Source organism: Streptopelia decaocto (assembly GCF_964273445.1).
Source record: "Streptopelia decaocto genome assembly, chromosome: 13".
Classification (NCBI taxonomy): Eukaryota; Metazoa; Chordata; class Aves; order Columbiformes; family Columbidae; genus Streptopelia; species Streptopelia decaocto.
In genome coordinates, this window is record NC_138668.1 from 400561 (window position 1) to 420972 (window position 20412).

The 20412-nt window shown below is 46.6% G+C and overlaps 1 protein-coding gene across 3 annotated transcripts in view; it reads left to right on the plus strand.

The window, feature by feature from the left end:
• Positions 1–20371, plus strand: part of LMTK2 (lemur tyrosine kinase 2) — a 39879-nt gene extending 19508 nt beyond the window's left edge. For 2 of the 3 annotated variants that reach the window (XM_082064353.1, XM_082064354.1), the window contains exons 7-14: positions 6836–6969; positions 8820–8904; positions 9511–9632; positions 10117–10263; positions 10490–13403; positions 14758–14893; positions 15233–15478; positions 16451–20371. In XM_082064353.1, the coding sequence (XP_081920479.1) occupies positions 6836–6969; positions 8820–8904; positions 9511–9632; positions 10117–10263; positions 10490–13403; positions 14758–14893; positions 15233–15478; positions 16451–16479 (3813 nt within the window). In that variant the 3' untranslated portion in view covers positions 16480–20371. The remainder of the gene's footprint in view (positions 1–6835; positions 6970–8819; positions 8905–9510; positions 9633–10116; positions 10264–10489; positions 13404–14757; positions 14894–15232; positions 15479–16450) is intronic. The other variant, XM_082064355.1, reaches the window with a different exon arrangement.
• The last annotated feature ends 41 nt before the right edge of the window (positions 20372–20412 follow it).

Consider the following 20412-nt stretch of genomic DNA (forward strand, 5'->3'; position numbering starts at 1 on the left):
TCTAGGTGATAGTGGAATGTTCCGAAGAGGAAAATAGCTGTTATGTCTTTGGTGATGGAATTATTAGTCTCTTCTGGTCTGCCTACGTCATGTAACGTGGAGCTTGGAGGGGAAGGGAGGTCAGAGAAGGAAACTTACTATTGCAGCCCAAGTATCACGTGCACATGCTCACGATCACATCCTAAATTCTGTTTGCTGTCTGTGCAGCCTTAGTGTGCTTTTATTACCATTTCTATGAAAATGTTAATTGAGGAAACAGAAGGAATTTCCTTCCTTCTGCCTCCACCCCCTGCAGAGTGCCTAAATTTTACCCATGCTGTACAGCTTTGGGCTGAAATGCGCTGGTGGGCTCTCTTCCAGAATCGGCGGTGAGTGCATTCTCCTAGCTGGGATTTTCAGTATCACCGTATTCTCCTCCGATCCGTTCTGTGGCTGTGCTCTCCTTCCCTCTTCTCCCTTTCCTCCCCCGCCCCGTCCCGCAGCTGCCGTGCGGTGCTCCCCGCGGGCCGGGCGGGGCGCCCGCCGCTCCGTGGCTCAGCGCCGCGGGCGCTCGGCACCGCGGAGCCACGGCCTGTTAGCGGCCGGAAGGACGTTCACAGAGCCTTCCCCAGCCCCCGTGTTCTGGGCACGTCTGGGAGTTTGCGTGAGTGTTGGGAGAACAGGCTGGTGTGTTCGTCTGGAGACCTCGAACCAGGCCCGGTGTACAGAGTCTTCAGAGACTGAAATTTGGATGTGGCGATGGAGCCGTGGTCTGGAAACACTTGAATTGCGTTATTGTAGCATAACACGTTATTAGAAACCAAACCAAGCCGGAACTCAGGTGGCTATCCAAACACTGTCTGCTTGGAAATTTTGTGGTCTAGATATCATTTAAAGCAGAGTTTCCTGAAAAATGGCAAGATGGAAATGAACTGGGAAGTGCATACATATGTTATTAAGAACTAAGTATTTTCAGAAGTAAGATAGTTTGCATTGATGAAATTCGGCAAGATCCCTTTTTGTCAGCTCCACTACTGTAGAATTTGCCTGTAAACTTGGGTGCACAAATACGGTTCTAGTTGCATCCGTTGCCTCAAGCAATTTAAATAGAGTTAACATGAACTGTTGAGTTTTCTTGAAAAACATCAGTTAATCTGTGACCTTAAATAACTGTATTTTTCATTACTGCTCTTTTGCTCAAATTTATTAGCTATGGTAAATTAATGAGGCAAAAGTGCTTCTATATGGAAGAAACGCCTGAACTTCTTAAGTGACTGATCAAAGTGAAATGTTCCGGTTTTGCCAAGAATTAAAAAGTAGGTGCCAAAGGTTATCCAGATAATGGTTTTTATAGTTTTTCATTATGTAGAAATTGAATACTTCTTACAGGTGTCTAAACCTGCTACCCGAGTTGGAAGTTCTTTAAAAGGACCCTTGAAAGAGAATTGCATTTTATAGAGGCTAACAGAGACACATCCACATGTTTAATCAGATTTAATTGCTGTCATGTTGTTAAATACTTGTGCTATTTAATCCAACTTTGAATTTGAAGACAGAGTAACTTTTAGAAATTGCCCTACTTTAAGTATCCAGCAGAAAAAAGTATCCTTGTGTGATGCCTTATGATTAATGCCAGAAATTGTCATGATCCTGCGGAGTCATCTGGAAAGGATTTTACTTAAGGGGATAAAATAGTTTTCACTTTAGCTGGGGGCAATAAGCTTGACAGCCAAAATGATAGTTTTATAAATTCAAATGTATTTAGGTAATTTCTTCAAAATGGAAAATAAATGTCTGTGCTGATTTCTATTCCCAGTGAAGTGATTTTAGAAAATTATATATCACAGTGAGTTAAACATGCCTTCCATACTGAAAGTCTGGCTTGTGTGAAGAGCTCCTGCCCGGTAGAGCTGAGTGTCCGTAGACGCTGCGGCGTTTGCTGCCGCGCGGGCCGGGCGGAGGACAGCGGCCCCTGGGCGTGGGGCGGAGGACAGCGGCCCCTGGGCGTGGGGCGGAGGACAGCGGCCCCTGGGCGCTGAGGGCCCCGGGCGGAGGACAGCGGGAGCTGGGCGTGGGGCGGAGGACAGCGGGAGCTGGGCGTGGGGCGGAGGACAGCGGGAGCTGGGCGCTGAGGGCCCCGGGCGGAGGACAGCGGCCCCTGGGCGTGGGGCGGAGGACAGCGGCCCCTGGGCGTGGGGCGGAGGACAGCGGCCCCTGGGCGTGGGGCGGAGGACAGCGGTCCCTGGGCGTGGGGCGGAGGACAGCGGTCCCTGGGCGTGGGGCGGAGGACAGCGGTCCCTGGGCATGGGGCGGAGGACAGCGGGAGCTGGGGCGGAGGACAGCGGTCCCTAGGCGTGGGGCGGAGGCAGGAGGGCCCCGGGCGCACTGTGTCTGCTGGTGGTGGTGCCGGCGCCAGCGAGGGGCGGGCAGGGACCTGGAGACCGGAGCGACTGACGGCAGGCGTGCGGTGCATTCGCGGTAGAAGATGAGGCTGGGTCGCTTTTCATGGGAGACAGGTTTTCAGTGGAGCATCAGGAGGCCGGTATTCTAGAAGCTGCTTTTTATCGCTGTGCCTGGGCTGGCGGTGGCTTGGATTTTTCAGGCTTTTAATAAGTGATCTCAAAAGCTGGTAGCTTCTCTTGTACTGTTTTTCTGAAACTGGGAAGACTGGGGGCTGCGGATGTGCCTGCAGAACACACCAGGGTCTGCCTGTTGAGCAGAGCGACGGGGCAGCCGCGGCGCTGGGCTGCAGGTCCTGCTGTCTGAGGTGACCGTGTGCTGTGCACGTGGAAGGACGTCAGACGTGCTCCTGTTCTGCTAGCGGTGCTATAATGCTATGTCAAAGCTCTTTACCTGCTGTTATTGGTGCTGGATGTGTATCCACAGAAAGGAATAAACTTGGTTTAATCCCTTGTACTTACGCGATTAAGAATTTGGTGGCTAAGGAAAAAAAGTGACAAATATGTCAACTGTGTAAACATCTTCAGATGACAAGTTCTTTTGGGGTTCATTTGGTGATGTAGCTTTCACTTTGCAAGTCTGGCATATTAAGCAATGAGAAATGTGGCTATTGTGCTGACCAACACAGTCTAGAGCAGGGTGCCCAACTCGCTTCCACGGGGGCCGCGTCAGCCTCGCGGCTGCCGTCAAGGACCAAATGTAGTTTTAGGACTGGATAAATATACCTGCTGCTCCATTACCCAGTGAAACGAGTTGGGCACCCCTGGCGCCCCCCTGCTCTAGAGGGTACCGTGCTTGTCTTCACATTCCTTCGCATTCGTAGCCTGTCACAGCAGGTCTCCCTTTTGCGACTTTTCTTGCTGGGATTCGTAGCCTTTAGGGGCCACTTGACCTTGTCTTGGCTGCCCGGGCAGCCCCGTTGGGTTGCTGGTGCCCGGGCTCCTGGCGCGGGAAGCTCTCGGTGCTGCAGACGGCAGCGCAGATGCCAGAGCTGGCTGGCGTGGCAGCAGCCTTGAGCGCCGGACAGGTTCACTTGTTTTCTTGGCTGTATCAATGGCTTATACGCTTCTGCCACTTCCGTTACTTGAGATGGTTTGGTTGTATATGCAGTCACTCTATTTGCTACCATTTAGCATATTTTGTAATGTAATCCAGGTTGCTCTGTGACCCTTGGTTAGCAGAGCTGGGCAAGGAGCAAGAGGTCAGTTGCACATAAATGATTTAAGGCTTTTAAATCCTTATTTTCCTTTGCCTGTGTTAAAATTGCTTTTAAAATGGTAAATATAAAAAGAAATGCTCAATAAGTTCTTAAACCAACCCCCCACCCCCCCAGTATTGGTTTGCTTAGTACATTGGTGCAGTCTTCTACGAATAGTTAACTGTTCACTGTCAAACATTGTAGAATGATGCCAGGTTAAAAATAGTGGTTGCTGCCTTATTAACTTTAATATATTACTGAGCCATGTGTGGCAGCATTTTGTCAGCACAGCAAATCCTCTGATGGATTGACATAATTAATGAGTAGAGGAAAGCTGTTCACGTGTGGAAGTAGCGTGTGTACTGTGAGGCTGATTTACCTGTCACCTTCATTAAGGAATTCGTCAAGTCCTCGGTGTCTGAGCAGCTGCGAGGGGCCGGGCGGCCGCGCCGGGTGCGCCCGTGGCCGTGCCGGTGCCCGTGGCCGTGCCGGTGCCCGCGCTGGGTGCGCCCGTGGCCGTGCCGGTGCCCGTGGCCGTGCCGGTGCCCGCGCCGGGTGCGCCTGTGGCCGTGCCGGTGCCCGCGCCGGGTGCGCCTGTGGCCGTGCCGGTGCCCGTGGCCGTGCCGGTGCCCGCGCCGGGTGCGCCCGTGGCCGTGCCGGTGCCCGTGCCGGTGCCCGCGCCGGGTGCGCCCGTGGCCGTGCCGGTGCCCGTGCCGGTGCCCGTGGCCGCGCCGGGTGCGCCCGTGCCGGTGCCTGCGCCGGGGACGCTGCTGCAGTGCTTGGGTCGTTCTTCGTTTGGGCTTTTTCTGATCACTGCCGCTTGAAAACATCATTTTAAATAAAAAAAGAATTCTTAATCAAAGAGTTCAACAAATTTATTTAATAGTCATAGTCAATATCAATATGAGGCAAATAGTAGAAATGTCAGTGGTGTGTGGTTTAAAAAAACGGGGGTTTTGCCAGTGGATGGCATCTTCAGAAATCATGTCTGTTGGGTTCAAAGACTCTTTGTGCTTTCAGAACTGTTCAGTGTTTCATAAACTTACACATGCCTAAACAAATTTCTGGTGGCCTAGGTGCTCTATTCCATACGTTGCTTTCAGGCACTCTAGTGCTAGTGACTGCAAGTACTTAAACTGCAGAGCAATGTCGAGGGGCAGGATTTGGGGTTGTCTGAGAACTTAAGAGCAGGAGTGGTGTGGTGGTGTGTGGCTCGGTGGGAAGTGTCCAGCAGACAGAATTTGGTAACCTGCTCACACCTTTAAAACCCTGTGGTCAGGACCTACTGGTTCAGAAAGTCAGGTCTGCTGTTTGCTCGGGGCGTCGCAGGAACCAAATGTGGATTTGTGCAAACAAGAAAACTGCTGGAGAGTATTGTCTGTAGATGCGCCCCCGGCTTCTGGCTCTTACAGAGATGTTACACTATGTTTCAAGGCGCCGGATTTAATACAAGTTGTATTTCCTACAGAAGTGTGTACCTACATCAGTTATTTAGTAAATAAGGGATGCCACATAGCACTGCTGTTCTAATGCATTTAAAAATCAAAAAGTAATTCCTTGGTGCATTTCAGACGTCCCAGGAACTTAATCCACCGGGGACAAACCCGAGTAACCAGTCGCTGTGTTCCGAGTGACAGTTCCGGACCTGGTTGGGGCGTTTGCTGCGCCCGGAGCCGGCCGGGCTGGGCGTCCCGCTGCTCGGGCGCCGCGCTCGGGGCTCCTGGGGGCTCGGCTCACTCTGCTCCGGCGAGGAGGAAGGGGGGTGCACCTTTGTATACAGTGTCTGTACTTATATACCTGGGCCAGTGTGATATTAAAGCTGTAATTGTAAGGCAGAAATATCTCCTGGGAAACATTTTAAAAAATACGATTCTGTTGAATACAAATACATAAATGTTACCTAATTAGTAGCTAAAAACAGGATAAAGAGAATGTAATGAAAGCTTCTACAACATTAAGCAGGGTTGGAAGTTGTGTATGCTTTCCCCGAGGTTGTATAGCTACTTGGAGCATAAGCAGGACATACAAAGCAGATGAAAATAGAATAGCTACTTGTGTGTTCTGTGGAATCTATTTGTGTTTTAAAAAATTAAAATGAAGTTTTACGTCAAGTAATGTCTGCTTTCAAGTAGACTGTCCCATTTTGATTTTATTAAGAGTAACCCAGGTCGGTCCAGCCGGTCACCTGGGCTGTCACCGCACTGCTGGGTTTCAGTGCACCACACAGACCTCTGCTGCTGAACTAACAGAGTTCTGGGTTGGCGTCATCAATTGACCACACTGAGGAGAAGTCAGATGCTTCGGGTGCAGCTCCATGAGGTACAGGAGCGGCGGGCAGGACGCCGGGCGGCGCTCGGCGCCGGGCGCGGGTGCGCGTGGTGCTGTAACGCCTTGTGCAACTCGGTACCAATCACGCTCTGAAATCACTCGCTAATCTTACAGGAAGTCCGTATTTTAAATAAAATGTAGGAGTTCTAGGTTAAAAGTTCAGTTGTGGAAGTAGGGATGGTAAAGCATGAGAAACTTGTTCTTTTCATTTGCTTGGATTCACTGACTTTAGTCCTACTTTTCCTGAACACTTGACATCTTGCAGTTATTTCCCTCTGTTTCGAGGCCGTTCTCTTTTGGTGGTGTCTGGAGCTCTCTGGCCTGGCTGCTGGGGTGGCTGCTGCCCAGCGTTGCCTGGTCCGGCGGAGCCGCCGCCGGCCTCTGGACTCTGGCTGTGCTCCGTGTGGCTGAAGCTCTGGGAGCCCTTTCCCTGGTCCGGCGGAGCCGCCGCCGGCCTCTGGGCTCTGGCTGTGCTCCGTGTGGCTGAAGCTCTGGGAGCCCTTTCCCCGGCCCCCTCCCTCCTCCCGCGTTCCAGCCAGCCGTGCTGCTTTGGAGAACTTGAAGACTCATCTCGTTTAAAAGCAGAAGCTCGTCCAAGTCTGCTTTTTAATGGAAAGTGTTATTGTCTGGGAGTTTCGTTTTATGTGGCTGTCTGATCTGTGATGTTAATTACTCAATGATTTGACCTAAAACCCTTAAAAGGACAATACCATAATCCTTAAATAACTTATTTAAGAATCCTTATGGAGACTGGAAACCTGCAAAGAATCTTTTTATGAAGCACAAATGTGTTTAGTTGGTTCTTCAGTAAATATTTTTCAGATTCAACCAACATACAAGGCTGATAAGTATTTTCAACTTCTTTTACAGGGTGACCTAAAAACTTATATCTGCAATGAGCAAGAACACGTGAAAGGAGATTCTCAAGTAATGCTGCTCCAGAGAATGGCGTGCGAGATTGCTGCTGGCCTTGCTGTAATGCATAAACATAACTTTGTGCATAGGTATGATCTCCAGATCAATCGGTTTTAGTTATGATGCACTGTATAATTCGCGTAGATATCCATTCAAATCCTGGCGTGTTGGGGTTGTGTGTGAACCAGCTGCCACCCAGCGCGGATCCGGTCAGGGGCGCGGGTGCTGGCGCGGGTGCTGGCGCGGGCGGCGCTGCGGCTCCGCCGGGCTGCAGGGGATGGTAGGATGCATCTTGCCTGCTGCGTGGTTTTTAAAGCTGTTCAGAACTCGGTTTGATAATGTTATCTTAGTTACTAAACATGGAAAACCCCCTGGAAATGCTGCCTTTCTAATGCGGTAAGGGAGCAGCTGACTTCAGATGGGGACTCTGCCCCAAGCAGCTGTTCTGTCACTGAACCGTCGTTCGTGTAACGTTGTAGGCCTCGTAATGGAGGTACACAGATTTAGAGGAAATTACAGTGGGAGAAAAGATCGGTTTTGATCGGGGGAAAAAATGTTGGATTTATTTATTTTTTGTTAAAGTTAATGCAGTCGACAGTGAAAGGATGGCCGTGGTAGTAGTAAAAGGCAGGGGAAAAATGTATTCATGAAACTAATTGCTGAGAAACATGCCAAGATTTTTTTTCTTTTGCTTTAAATGCAAAGGTGTTAAGGATCTGGAAGACATCAACCTTAGACTTGGAATGACCAAAATATTAAATAGTACCTGATAGAACCTCGGGTAGAGCTTATCAGTGCACATCCTGCTGCTCAGAGGAAGCAGAGACCTTTCGTTCAGGGAGAAGCCGAACTGTTAAACTAAGTCTGACAGGCGCGAGTGTAAAGCAAGAGCAAAGCCCTGAGAGCCCGAAGCCTGGAGGCGCTGGGGGGCAGAGCTGCTCCGGTAACGGCTGGGACAGTTCCACGTGCCCTGAGTCGAGCCTCCCAAACCGAGCGATCGCTGTGTCCTGCAGTGCAGCAGCAGAGCTCTGTAGTATTAGATTTAACAGTGAGTTTCAGTGAAATACACTTAACCTGGATAAATAATTACTCTGCGCATCTGCAGGATTCTCGTTGTAAATGTTTACTTCTAGCAACACTATCCTGATGCTGTCAGAGTAAGTGATAAAGCTCCAGCATCAGTGATTTTGTTGTTAGTGGTAAATTCAAGCAGCCAAAAATGTATTTTTTTTTCTTCCAGGATATTTATTTTAAAAGCATAAAAGAAGTTGGGAAGCTTTTGAGGGTTACAAATGTGTTTCTGACCTGTATAGTTCAATGATTCTGGAAAGGGAAACATTTTCCCCTCTCTTTGAAGCAGGGAAACTGTGGCTTTCAGGTCCTTTGTACTTCAGAGACTCTTTTTAAAGCCCCACAGAAGCAATGGCAGAATTCTGCCGGGGCACTGGGTTGCCTGGGCCTCCTGTGGAGCGGGGAAGCGAGATACTGGAGCAGTTGGTGCGCGCAGTGACGGTGCTGGGAGAGAGGAGCCTGCGGCCCTCCTGATGCGCCGCCTGCTGATCTGCATCGCGGGGCATTAGTACAGTGAAATAATTGCACACAATTCTGGGTGTAATTGCGATACTCACTGAACACAGTTTGAACTGTTTTTGAAGGGCAGCATCATAGTCCAGGGGCTTTGTATGGAATCTTCAAGTGTGATTGCCTTGTCACTATGTGGAGTTCTCTGGATTGCAGAACACAGATTCTGCTTCATTGTGTGGCTCAAAATTGATTCTCTTTTGCAAACATTTTATTTTAGAACTCTGGTGGCTTTTCAGTTGATAGTTTAAGCTGTGGGCTGAGTGTTGTAGGAGCTGTCACTGCTGTTACCGCTCGTCTTCCTTTGCGTCGAAGGTTTCTTGGTTTGGTCTCATTATCTGTTTGTTTGCTTTTTCAGTGACTTGGCCTTACGGAATTGCTTTCTCACGTCCGATTTGAATGTCAAAGTAGGAGATTATGGTATAGGATTCAGTAGATATAAGGTGAGTTAATCTAGTCATATACCGCTTTTCTTAAAAGATTTGGGGCCTAAAGGTTATAACAAGCATACCCTAAAGTTATAAACTGATACAAGATTGTCCTTTATCTGAATAATGGACTTTCAGAGTGTAACTGGCAAATAACCGTGGCAGGCTCATGTAACAGAACAGATGAGCTTTCAAGAGATGGGTGGAATTTATGCTTGTAGAAGGAAGCTTCTGGTTAAATCTGCCTTTTTTTAGGGCCTATTTACAATAGTCCTACAACATGTACAAATTTGGTTTTCATGTTTTAAGAAAGAAAATTTAAATTGAATTTCTTAATGAAAATGTTCAAAGTACTAAATGTATCAAGAAAGTGAAAAAATCAAGTCATTAATTAAAACTGTTTTGGGAGCAGCAGCCGAGCAGCAGGTGGCATTGGCTCCGCTGCTGGGCAGCGGCTCCGCTCCTGCAGCGTTCTGTGCTGCCTGCGCAAAACGGGCTGCGCTGCAGTGCTCGCTTTTTGCGTAAGGATCACATAAAGCCGTATGAAGGACCGTCACCTTCTGGAAGTCAATCGATGTTTATTCAGGCTTTTTCAGTCATTTTGTGTGTTTAATCATTTAGGAAGACTATATTGAAACAGATGAGAAGAAACTTGTTCCTCTGCGATGGACTGCACCCGAGTTAATCACAAGTTTTCAAGACAGACTGTTAGCAGCAGAGCAAAATAAATACAGTAACATATGGTATGTAGTAGCCTTTAGAATAACTTCAATGAGAGATTCTCGAACATATTTTCAAATGTTACACAATGGAGTAAAAAATATTTACAGTTAAGTTGAATGTAGGCCTGATGCACTGCTCTTCTGTTTCAGAGGGCGTGCAGTAGATGCTAGTGTTGGACTAGCCATGGGGGTTATTCGTCTTGCTTCTCTAAACAGGCGTGTTCTGCTTTCTTAATGTGGGGGGGGGTTCTTCCATAGGTGAATCGTTTGAGGCCTCTTGTATTTTGTTGCCTTCACTGGTGTTGCCTCCTTCATTGCCTTCAAGCAACTTCATTCTGGAGGCTTCTAGTGTTCTATAAAACGAAACGAGTTAACAGGTTCTGAAGTTATCGAGCCAGTAGGAGAGCGATCTTTTCTTCTTGCAAGTCGTGCTTTGCACAGTTGCGACGCGCGCGGCCCCGCCGTGCAGCGGCGCGGGGCTGAGCGCTGCGCTGCCGTTCCGCAGGTCGCTGGGGGTGACGCTGTGGGAGCTGCTGGAGGCGGCGCGGCCCTACGCGGAGCTGTCTGACGGGGCGGTCCTGGCCCGCGTCGTCAGGGACAGGCAGGTTAAACTCCTCAAGCCGCGCCTGGAGCAGCCGTACGCTGACAGATGGTAAGCGTTAAATGCTTTTATTTATTCTTAAAGCTGCTAAATAAGTTTGAAATTGCTGTATGGAATCTGAATTGCTATATGGCAAAGAAAGCCTAGATAAAAAGGAGTTGCTACAGATAGAAATTCCTTCCAGTGATGTTGTTACTCCTTAGCCTGTTAGATATCTGAATTTTATAAATTCCTTTTCAGTGTGAAACCTACTCAAACGTGTTTCTTATTTCCGTAGGTATGAAGTTCTGCAGTTCTGCTGGCTGCCTCCAGAAAAGAGACCGACGGCAGAAGAAGTGCACAGACTTCTAACTTACCTCCGCATGCAAAGCCAAAGGGACTCGGAGATAGATTTTGAACAGCAGTGGAATGCTCTTAAACCAAACACCTCAAACAGAGAAACAAGTAATTCTGCGTTTCCAATCCTGGATCACTTCACAGGAGACAGACTCGGCCAGGAGATGGAGGAAGTCCTTACTGTAACAGAAACAAGCCAGGGTCTCAGCTTCGAGTATATCTGGGAGGCAGCTAAACATGATCATTTTGACGAATGTGGCCACGTGAACCCTGATGAAGCAATGACTTACACGAGTATTTTCTTCCCAGTGGAGGTTTTTGAGAGGTCCCTTTCGGAGCAGGGGCCGGGAGCGCAGGACGGGAGCGGTCAGGAGGCGTCGCTGGCTGTCCCGGGGGTGCTGCCTGTGTTTGACGCGCACAAGCTGTCTGTGGGAAACGACTACTACATCCAGTTAGAGGAAAAAGGAAGCGGCTGCAGCGTGAACTTTGATAACCAGTCAGTTGTACTGACTACCGAAGTTGATCATCACGACGCTGTACAAGAAAAAAGTTCTCATTTCACGGTTCTCAGGGATCTTGATGTTGAAGAATCCAGCACTGATGGGGACTTCTTCCACTACAATACAGATCCTAAAGAGGATTTTCTGCCTGCCGCTGGTAGTCCAGAAAGTCCTTTCCAGAATATCTTTAATGACATTGACAGATCAGAAGAACTGACAAACAGAAAAATACTTGGTTTTGCTGAAGCAAGTGATGTTCCTAAAGACTTTCAACCAGCTGCTGTAAACTCAAACACAGATGCTAGGAAGGCCGCAGACCTTTCTGAGAAGGAGCATTCTAGTCATGCTTCTGAGAATGAGAGAGTTTCTGCGTGTGAAAATCTCTCTAACCAGTCTGACTTGGTAACCTTAGAAGAACTTTCTGATAACTTCTTATTTCTTCAAGAGAAAAACTTGTTAACAGGGTTATTGTCTAACAAAACCAGTGGTGATTTTGGGAAAAAAACAGATGATGTTCTAAAAAGTATATTAGAAACCTCAAACAGAAGTTCTGTGGAGCCCGAGCCTGTGTTCGCTGGAAACGCACAGGTCTTGTCTTTGATCCATGGAAGTCTTGGAAGAATGAAGGATGAGAATTCTAACGCGGTGGCAGTGACTAAAGGCCTGAGCTGGCAGAGCGCCGCGGGGACGCAGGCGTTCCCCCGCCCCTCTGCAGCGCCCGAGTCCTCCGGGGAGCGCGCACGTCTGCCTCGTCCGGAGGACGACGGAGAGCTTGTGAATGTGGAAGTCAACAAGGTCGTGTCCTCTAACGCTGGTCTCCTCTGTCAAGAAGAGCTATCCAATAATGCCCAGAACAATAACGTTGGAAACAATCCGTATTACAGTGTTGCTGTCGAAACAGATGAGTGTGATGCACAGCTGAAGCAGGGAATGCTTGTCAGGCCTGATGAGGAAGCTTTCAGTAGAGAAAAATGTACTGAGCAGGAAGATACAAAAAGAAACTCGCAAGAGAAGTCTCCCATATTAAAAAATGGTGAATGTTTATTGGAGGAAAACCAAGAAATATCAGATAATTTTGAGAACTGTAAGGATGTTCCTGAAGAGGTGACCTTAATTTCTGTTACTGCTTCAGACTGTACCAGTCAGGATAGTCTTCTGGAAGACAGCCCGCCTCCTGCGCAAACCGTGGAACAGGCCCTAGAGACGCCAGATTCCTTGGATTCTTTAGATGTAAATGAGGTTTTAGAATCTTTACAGGCTCAGAGTCCTCAGAAGCTTTTGCCACCTGATAAACCTGCTGACAGCGGCTATGAGACCGAGAACCTGGAGTCTCCAGAGTGGACTTCCCACCTGGCTGCGGAGGACGCCGCTGGCGCGGACGCTGCTCTCTGTGCGGTCGGCGAGAGCAGCCGCAGCGCTTTGCCTTCCCATCCAGTCATCATCGTCTCAGAAGCAGCAGCTTGTTTGGATGCTGTGAACAGCAATTTTGAAATAACCCCGAAGGTTTTTCTAGGTGGAAATCAGAACTCGTATAGAGACTCTGCCTATTTCTCTGATAACGATTCTGAGCCAGATAAAAAACCAGAAGAGACTGTGAATCTGTCAAGAGAGCCTGTGTGTGTTGTCCCTTCAAACAGAGGAGAGGATAATCCTGAGGAGGATTGCAGTTCTGAAGACAGACAGCGAAAGTGTGATGTAAGGAGTCACCAGGAGATCAATAATCCCACTGCAGAACCAGAACTAAATCACAACTCGGAGCTGCAGGAGGTGGGTGTGGGGCTGCGGGGCTGTCCTGGTCAGTGGGCCGAGGCGGCTCTGAATTCCCTGGAAGTGTCAATGGAACATAACCTAAGGGATGAAATAAAAGTATCTGAGACTTCCCATAAAACCGTCTCTTGTGTTGGCACTAACACTTCAGAGCTGCTTTCACACGGAGACTTAAAGGCTGTGCATAACTTACAGAGTCCTCTAGACCTGAGTAACAGTGAGAAGTCCTTCTATCACATCGAGGGACAGAAACTGAAAGAGCCAGATATTGAAGGAAAGTACCTCGGCAAACTCGATGTTTCTGGAATGCTTGATCTAGAAGATGGGGATGATGCGGATGAGGAAGATGAGAACAGCGACTCTGAGGATGACATGAGGACTTTCCATGTGCATAGTCTGAGTTCTGACAGTGAAGATGAGGCTGTTCATCAAGTACCCGAGATACTTAGCGACAAGGATGATGGGAAACATCTGAGAAGCTTGTTGAAACTTCCAAAACCTCTTAATGAAAGGCAACGTGAGCACTGGAAAAATGAGAAAAAGGCTGTGACGTTCTTTGATGATGTGACAGTCTATTTGTTTGATCAGGTATCTTTTATTTTAATTACAAAGTAAAGTTTGTATTGGTTTGGACTTCTGCAACAAGATGTGGTAGAATAGCTTCCTGTTTGTGGTGCACTGTTACAAGGCCTGTGTTCGCAGGCTCAGCCCCTGTTTGGCGTGGGCGTTTCCGGGGCCGGGGCACTGGTGCGTGTCGGCGCTGATCCGGGTGAAGGGCTTTGCTTGGGCAGGGCTGGTGGCCAAGTCCTTTTGGAGCCCTGACGGCATGTGCCGAATGCAACGTGGTGTTTATACGCTGTATGTGATTAGTGTGTGAGACAGCAGCATTATGGACTGGATTTGATTAATTTATTTTACCAGAATGTTGATGTAACTTTACTGAAGCAGTTTCTGTTTAATGAGTTAGAGAACTTTGGGTTTGATTTCAAATGCCTTTACAAAAGAAAAGGGCGGGTGGGGGCGTGCAGAAAACCCAATGTTAGTTGACATTAAGGTAAATTTACCTTAAACCTTTATCAAAGATGAGAACAGTATTTAGATGGTAATGCTGCTTTTTACTAATCCAGTGTGACTGAGGTTCGATGGAACACTGGTCTGCGTATGAATTCAAGGTTACCTTTGTTTCTCTATCTGCTTTATCAATTTGTAACTTGTGTAACGTGATACAGAGGGGATTTCTATTTTAACATTATGGCACCTAAACTAGTATAGTGAGTTTGAAAGAACAGTCGCATTGTCAAGCTTTGGAAGTGTTGCTTATGGTGACGCACATAAATATTGGAGATAAGTGTGCCTTGGAATAGAAAACGGGTGTTATACTTGTGTGTAGGCAGTCTATAGAATAGTGATCCTTTTGTCAGAGGGGAAGGAAAAATAGCTGTGTTTGAACTGCTCTTGGTTGTTGAACCCTTATCATCAGTCCCTGATAAAAGGGCTGCTTCAAACAGTACCGCTCATACGCAGTCTGCCTCTTCATCCTGAAGCGTGATTAAGGAGCAAAAACACCTTAGGAAATGCTGGGAGATGGGATAAGGCTTCATTAAGTACAAAAACCTGCCTGTGTCAGACTGATAAGGAAACTGTTCTCAATTGGAAGATGTTTTAGCTTTGTTCCTAGAAATATGAAACTTCTTCTATTGTAAATAATGTTTAAATAGTCGTTTCCTGCATGGATTTTAGCAGTGATTTGATACCACTTTCTTTAGTAGTAGAAGTTAGTGCATACGGTTCATCTAGAACTCAGAGTTTTGTTGTGTGGTAATAACTCAAGCGTTTACAGACCATGTAACTCCATCCGGTGGGGAGTGTGTCCCGTGATTGCATCCATAGGCACAGGTACGGTGTGTGTGCCAGAGGTAACCGGGTTGGTTGTTTGCCGTAGGAAATGCCGACTAAGGAGCTGGGGCACCGCGCCGCGGACGTGACCGGCGAAGGCTCTCGCAGCGCTCCTGTCCCCGCCTCCAGCTTCAGTTACTTAAACAGATTCACCAACTCGGAAAGCTCCACAGATGAAGAAGGTACTTGAATGCATTTACACACAGCAGGGGCCGAGACTGCTCTCTGCATAGTTCTGAATTGCCATTTAAATGATACAGGATTTGTCATCCCGAGCACGCGCGCGGGCTGGCGCTGAGGCCCCGGCGTGTGGAGTCGCGCTGGGCGAGGTGTTGGCGCCACGAGTATCTTCAGAGTGACAAATCTGGGTGGACCCCAGGGCCAGAGCAGAAAAGCTACACGTTTCATTTTGGGTTAATTCAGTCTTCCAGGGCCTTGCTATTAAAACTCACAGCGTAAAAAGTCACGTAGACTTTACATTTCTGTAATTTGTTGGGTTTTTTTCTTTTTCTCTTCCAAAGGTGGGGGGTTCGAATGGGATGATGACTTCTCTTCTCCAGAGCCGTCCTTCCTGTCGAAGGCAGCTAATAATCTTATCAGCTCTAAACCACCTCTTCAGTCATCGAAGTACTTCTCTCCACCGCCCTCGCGGACGCTGGAGCAGAACTGGTCGCACCCGTCCCCGTACTCCAGGTTCTCCATCTCTCCTGCAAACATGGCAAGCTTCTCTCTTACGCATCTCACAGATTCAGATATGGAACAGGGAGGTAAGTGACTTAGAACTAATAATAATAATTTTTAAACTACAAATTAAAAACTTTATGCAGATATATAAGCAATAAATATGGCAAATATTGTTCTATATTAAATACTTTAGGAATGTATTTTCAGTGCTATCAAACTTGCAGTTGAGTATTCAACAGAACACTTAGGGGAGCAGCTCACGATTTCCCTCTTCAAAAAGACCTAGCACTACATTTCTATAAATGAGATCTGTGCAGTCCGTAGGCACTTGTTTGGCTGCCACACTGTGGCAGTTGAATAACTGTCATTATTGCGCTCTTGTAAGCCGCAATTTTCTTCTCGTTGCACAGGGTGAGGTTACTGGGATCATGAGCTGATTTTCCAGTTCAGTTTCCTTTCGTATTGCCTTCCAGAAAGCACAGTCCCGACGTTCTCTTAAGAACTGCAGCGTGTTTTCTAGAGCCGTGAGCTGACAGTTTCTTTTAGGAGAGTTCATAGCATATTGAGTCCTAGCATTGCTTATTAACAGAAACCTGCTTTGATACATTTTGAGGGTTAAGAAAAGCAAAAATAAGCAAACTTGAATCAGTTCAATATATTTTTAATCTTGATTAAATGTTGCATTATTGAAAATTTTACTGATCACTGAGCCTTGCTAATGGTGAATGTCTATAAAAACATAATCAGTGTTTATTTATAGGGTTGCATTGTTCTCGTGTTGTGCCTATTGATTAGATAATGTTTGCTGCTTGGAAACTTAGAGATAAGAGAGGTGGTGCTGGAGATGCCGCGTCGCCTCAGGCGCCCCGCGGAGTGACATTGAGGTGTGGGCTCCGCAGGTGTCCGTGCGCAGGTGCCAGGTGTTTGCAGTAGGTGGAAGCGCTGGGGACCCATTAACCAGAGCGGGCAGAGCGCCAGGGGCAGGAGGAGCCTTACGAGAAGGGGGTTGTGCAGCAGCATCTCACTGTGCCTTGTGACCTTTCCTCTACCAACAGGAAGCAGTGAAGATGGAGAAAAAGATTAAATTAATTAAAACTTCTCGGACTGCATACATAAAACACACAGATGTTGTGTCTGAAACCTCTCTATCTAAACTCTGGATCCTGCTGGAGTAACACAGGTAATCAAGAAGTACCAAGGGGTGCAAGTAAACACTGAAAGCAATGTTAAATCAGGACATTAATTTGAATGTGTATTTAACTTTGTAATGTATTTTTAAATCAGTGCAATTTTGCTTTTCATTGAAAGATGATTCGCCGCTGTTTTCAAGTACTTGAAGTATTTTTCATATAACTTAAGAAACAAGTAAAGCAATTACACTACAGTCTGGTTTGTGTATGAGATTGTATGATATTCTTTTTATATTTTTCCATGTAGTTCGTTACTTTGAACGTCCACCTGCTGTAGAATTGTGTACAACTGTCCTGTGCAACAGGTGGCTGTGTTGCTGGAACTGTACGGATGATAGTTGATCAGTAGTGAGCCATATTTATTCAAAAAGATATCACTACATATTACTTTGCTTATTACAATTGCACTATGGATTATTCTTCCTTTATTTCCTGATGATGTACAGAATGAAGATCTTAAATCTTTCAAAGAAAATAAGACAAGTTGGATTGGCCCAGGTATCCAGTTCAGTTTGTCCTTTTTGTAGCCTTTGCTATGCACGGTACTTGTAAAATGTACATAACTTCTGAGTGTTACACTAGACTTGCTGAAATCTTCTATTCAGTACCATTTCTATATGATAATGATTATAGATTGATTGTTAGTGTTCATGTTTTATAGGAAACTGGAAAAGAATATATGATATACTCTGGAATTTTTAGATGAAAGAGATAATTCCTCTTAATTCCCGAATATGATCCTACTGACTGCTTAACCTGTAGTAGCATCTGACTATATCATAATTAAGGGCCTTCCAGTTTTTATTACAATTTCTGCCTTGAAGAGAGAAGAGGAAAAACGGGCTGTACAAAACGGTGGAGTTGATGAATCCTGTGTAGGACTGACTCCAGCAGGCTGGTCTGGCACGCTCGGCCCCGCTCTGCGCGTTCGGTGGATGTCGGGGCTCCCTGCTCTGCAGCTGGGGCTGCCCGCAGAGGCCTGTGGTGAACCTACCTCTCGCTGTGTCGTGACCATTAAGAATTAGATCAACGGTTAATGCCCAATTGTGCACCCTTTGTAAGGCCCTGCCTGTTTTGAGATGTCTGCACGGCTCCATGGTGCATCTGGAAATGCACGCTGACCCAAAGGTGCGATGGTACAGTTAGCTCTGTCTGTAGGGAAGAGAACACGACGTGCTTGGCTTTGTCCTTCCCAGTCCACCATGCGTTTAGCTACTTTAATCCTTTAAACCACGTGGGGAAAAATCTTCATTATTGAGAAGCAAAGCCCTGGCCTCTTGGGATGCTTATGCAGCTGCGGGTCTGCGGGAAACGCGGGCAGGAGCAGGCTCCCTGGCTCTAGTGTACTAAAATACAAAATGATTTGTAATTTAGTGGCTATTTGGCGGGGCTTCAGTGTAATAGTGGTCCAAGTGCTCTGTGTTCAGATTCAGTCAGAGAATTTTCATCCTGTCAAGCATGGCAGGACTAGATATTTTCAGATGTGTAAAGTTTGTTCCTGTGCCACTCTAAATGCGTTTGGATTTTTTAACGTATGTTTTAAAATGACAGGAATATGTTAATTGCTTTCTTCCCATTGTTCTTTAGCCGTTAACCAGACTGGTTTATATACCGATCAAAAGGGAATGATTTAGTGATAATGTTATTTGAAGTTGCCAGTGTATCGTTGAGAACTGTTGGTGAGGCACTCGGTTCGTAGTCAGAACCGTTTTCACTGTGAAGTGAGGAACTGGAGTTTCATGGACCTTCTCAGAACGGGGTTGAGGAGGCGGAGCCGCGTAGTTCTGCGCGGGGTTACAGCGGGTGCTGGAGAGGGTCTAAGGAAGCCGGTTTAAAATATGGGCACTTTGTACACAAGCTGTTGCTCAGAAGTTCTGTCATTCCCACGTTAGACTCCCCGATACAGCGAGATCAAGAGATCGCATCTGTCTTCTGTAATTCTCACCATGGTAAGAATCAAACTCCATAATAGTCTGCGAAGGATGTGTGGTGAGAAATTACTGGGTCAGGCCTGGAGTTCAGCCTTAGTTTTGAATCAGTTGATTTAAAATATCGTCCAAGGTCAAAAGCAGAATTTTACAATTTGGTCCTACATCTTGTTTCTTATAATTCTGTAAAATTGGATGTTTATCTTGTACATCAGGAGTTTCCTCTGCTTGATGGAAAGCTAAGATGTTTGTTCTTTACCGGGGTTTAAGGAAAATCCCACATGGGAAGTGAGAGTTTGGTGCTTTGTCCGGGTGGACCCGCTGCTCGGGAGCTGCCGGAGCAGCGTTTCCACACCGGTCGGTGCGTGCGGTACTGAGCGAGGCAGCGTCCTTTTCGGCTGCACGATTAGGAGAAAGGGATATTTAAAGCTGGCTCACCTCACTTCAGCGGTGAATTTTAATTCTAGTAATCCACTAGGCTGGATTGCAATAATATAACGCGTCTTTTGGAAAAAATTCTAGTTAAAAATCTGATTAACTACTAACAATGTTTAAATACCTGCCTAGCAGTCAGTGGCACAATGAAGATGAATCAGTAATTCCAACATGTTACATGATAATTAGGGGATTTGTTACAAATCATTCATTAACCTAGATGTAATTTCTTGCACTAGCTACTGAAGCATGGTTTCTGTTCTAGAAGTACATGTATCTATTTTCAATGGTTTATTATGAGGGCTGGTTGCATTGCAGTTCCTTCTCTAGTAGAGTGCACCCTGCCCATTTGAGTAACGAAGGCGCTGTCTCACCTGGCTGCTGCAGCGGCTCCCAGCCGGGGCAGCCGGTGCCGTTGGGGGCAGCCGGTGCCGTTGGGGGCAGCCGGTGCCGTTGGGGGCAGCCGGTGCTGTTTGGAGCAGCCAGTGCCGTTGGGGGCAGCCGGTGCTGTTTGGAGCAGCCGGTGCTGTTTGGAGCAGCCGTGCTCCCCAGATGAGCCGCAGATGTGGTGCCTGTGTAACTCAGTGCATGGAAGCCGCGTCCTCATGGGAACGGGCGCATTAAACGTTTTTTCATATCCATGTTGATGCACTAACAAAAACCATTTAAGCCTCATTCTTTTTATCAGTATTTTTAGCAGATTTTTGTGTCGTACTCCATGTTTTTCACGAGGAAGCTGGTTGGTAGAGAGACTTCTATGTTTTCCTTCGTTGGTTAAGCACTATGCCCGAGCGTCAGCGTTGTCAGGGGTCAGTGACGCGGCTGCTCCAGCTGGAGCTGGTGACAGGTGGGATCCAAGTCTATTAGCCTTATAAAAATAGCCTTAAATAAGAATGGAGTATACAAAATCACTTCAGCTTTAAGTCATACAGAAATATCCTTGTATGTTAATGATTTTGGTACAAGACTGGAAAAAATCTAGAGGGGAGTCAAACATCATATAAACTTATTGAAAATAAGTATTTGTAATACCAGCAGCCTGTTTTTCAGAAACTTGAATATCTGACTTACGGTTAGTTTTGTTTATGAAATTGTTTGAACTTGCACAGATGTAGGTGTAACTTAACTGATAAATGGTACTGATGTGTGTGTATATATACTGTTTAATTCTATTTGTAAATGAGAAACTATGTAACAAAATCATAGGTATGAGGTTTTCCTATTGTAATTTAATACAGGTATGAGGTTTATGGCAATATATCATAGTTAATGAAATTTCAGGTCAAAATGTCTTTAAATTGTGTACATTTTTAAATTGTAATTTCTACTGTATATTGATTATCATGCATAGTGTGATTCAAGAAACTGCTTGTAATTTAAAAATATTTAATATTAAAAATAAAATACAATTATATATTTATAATCTCTTTGTCTGTCTGCTCGTTCTCAAGCAGATGCAGCAGT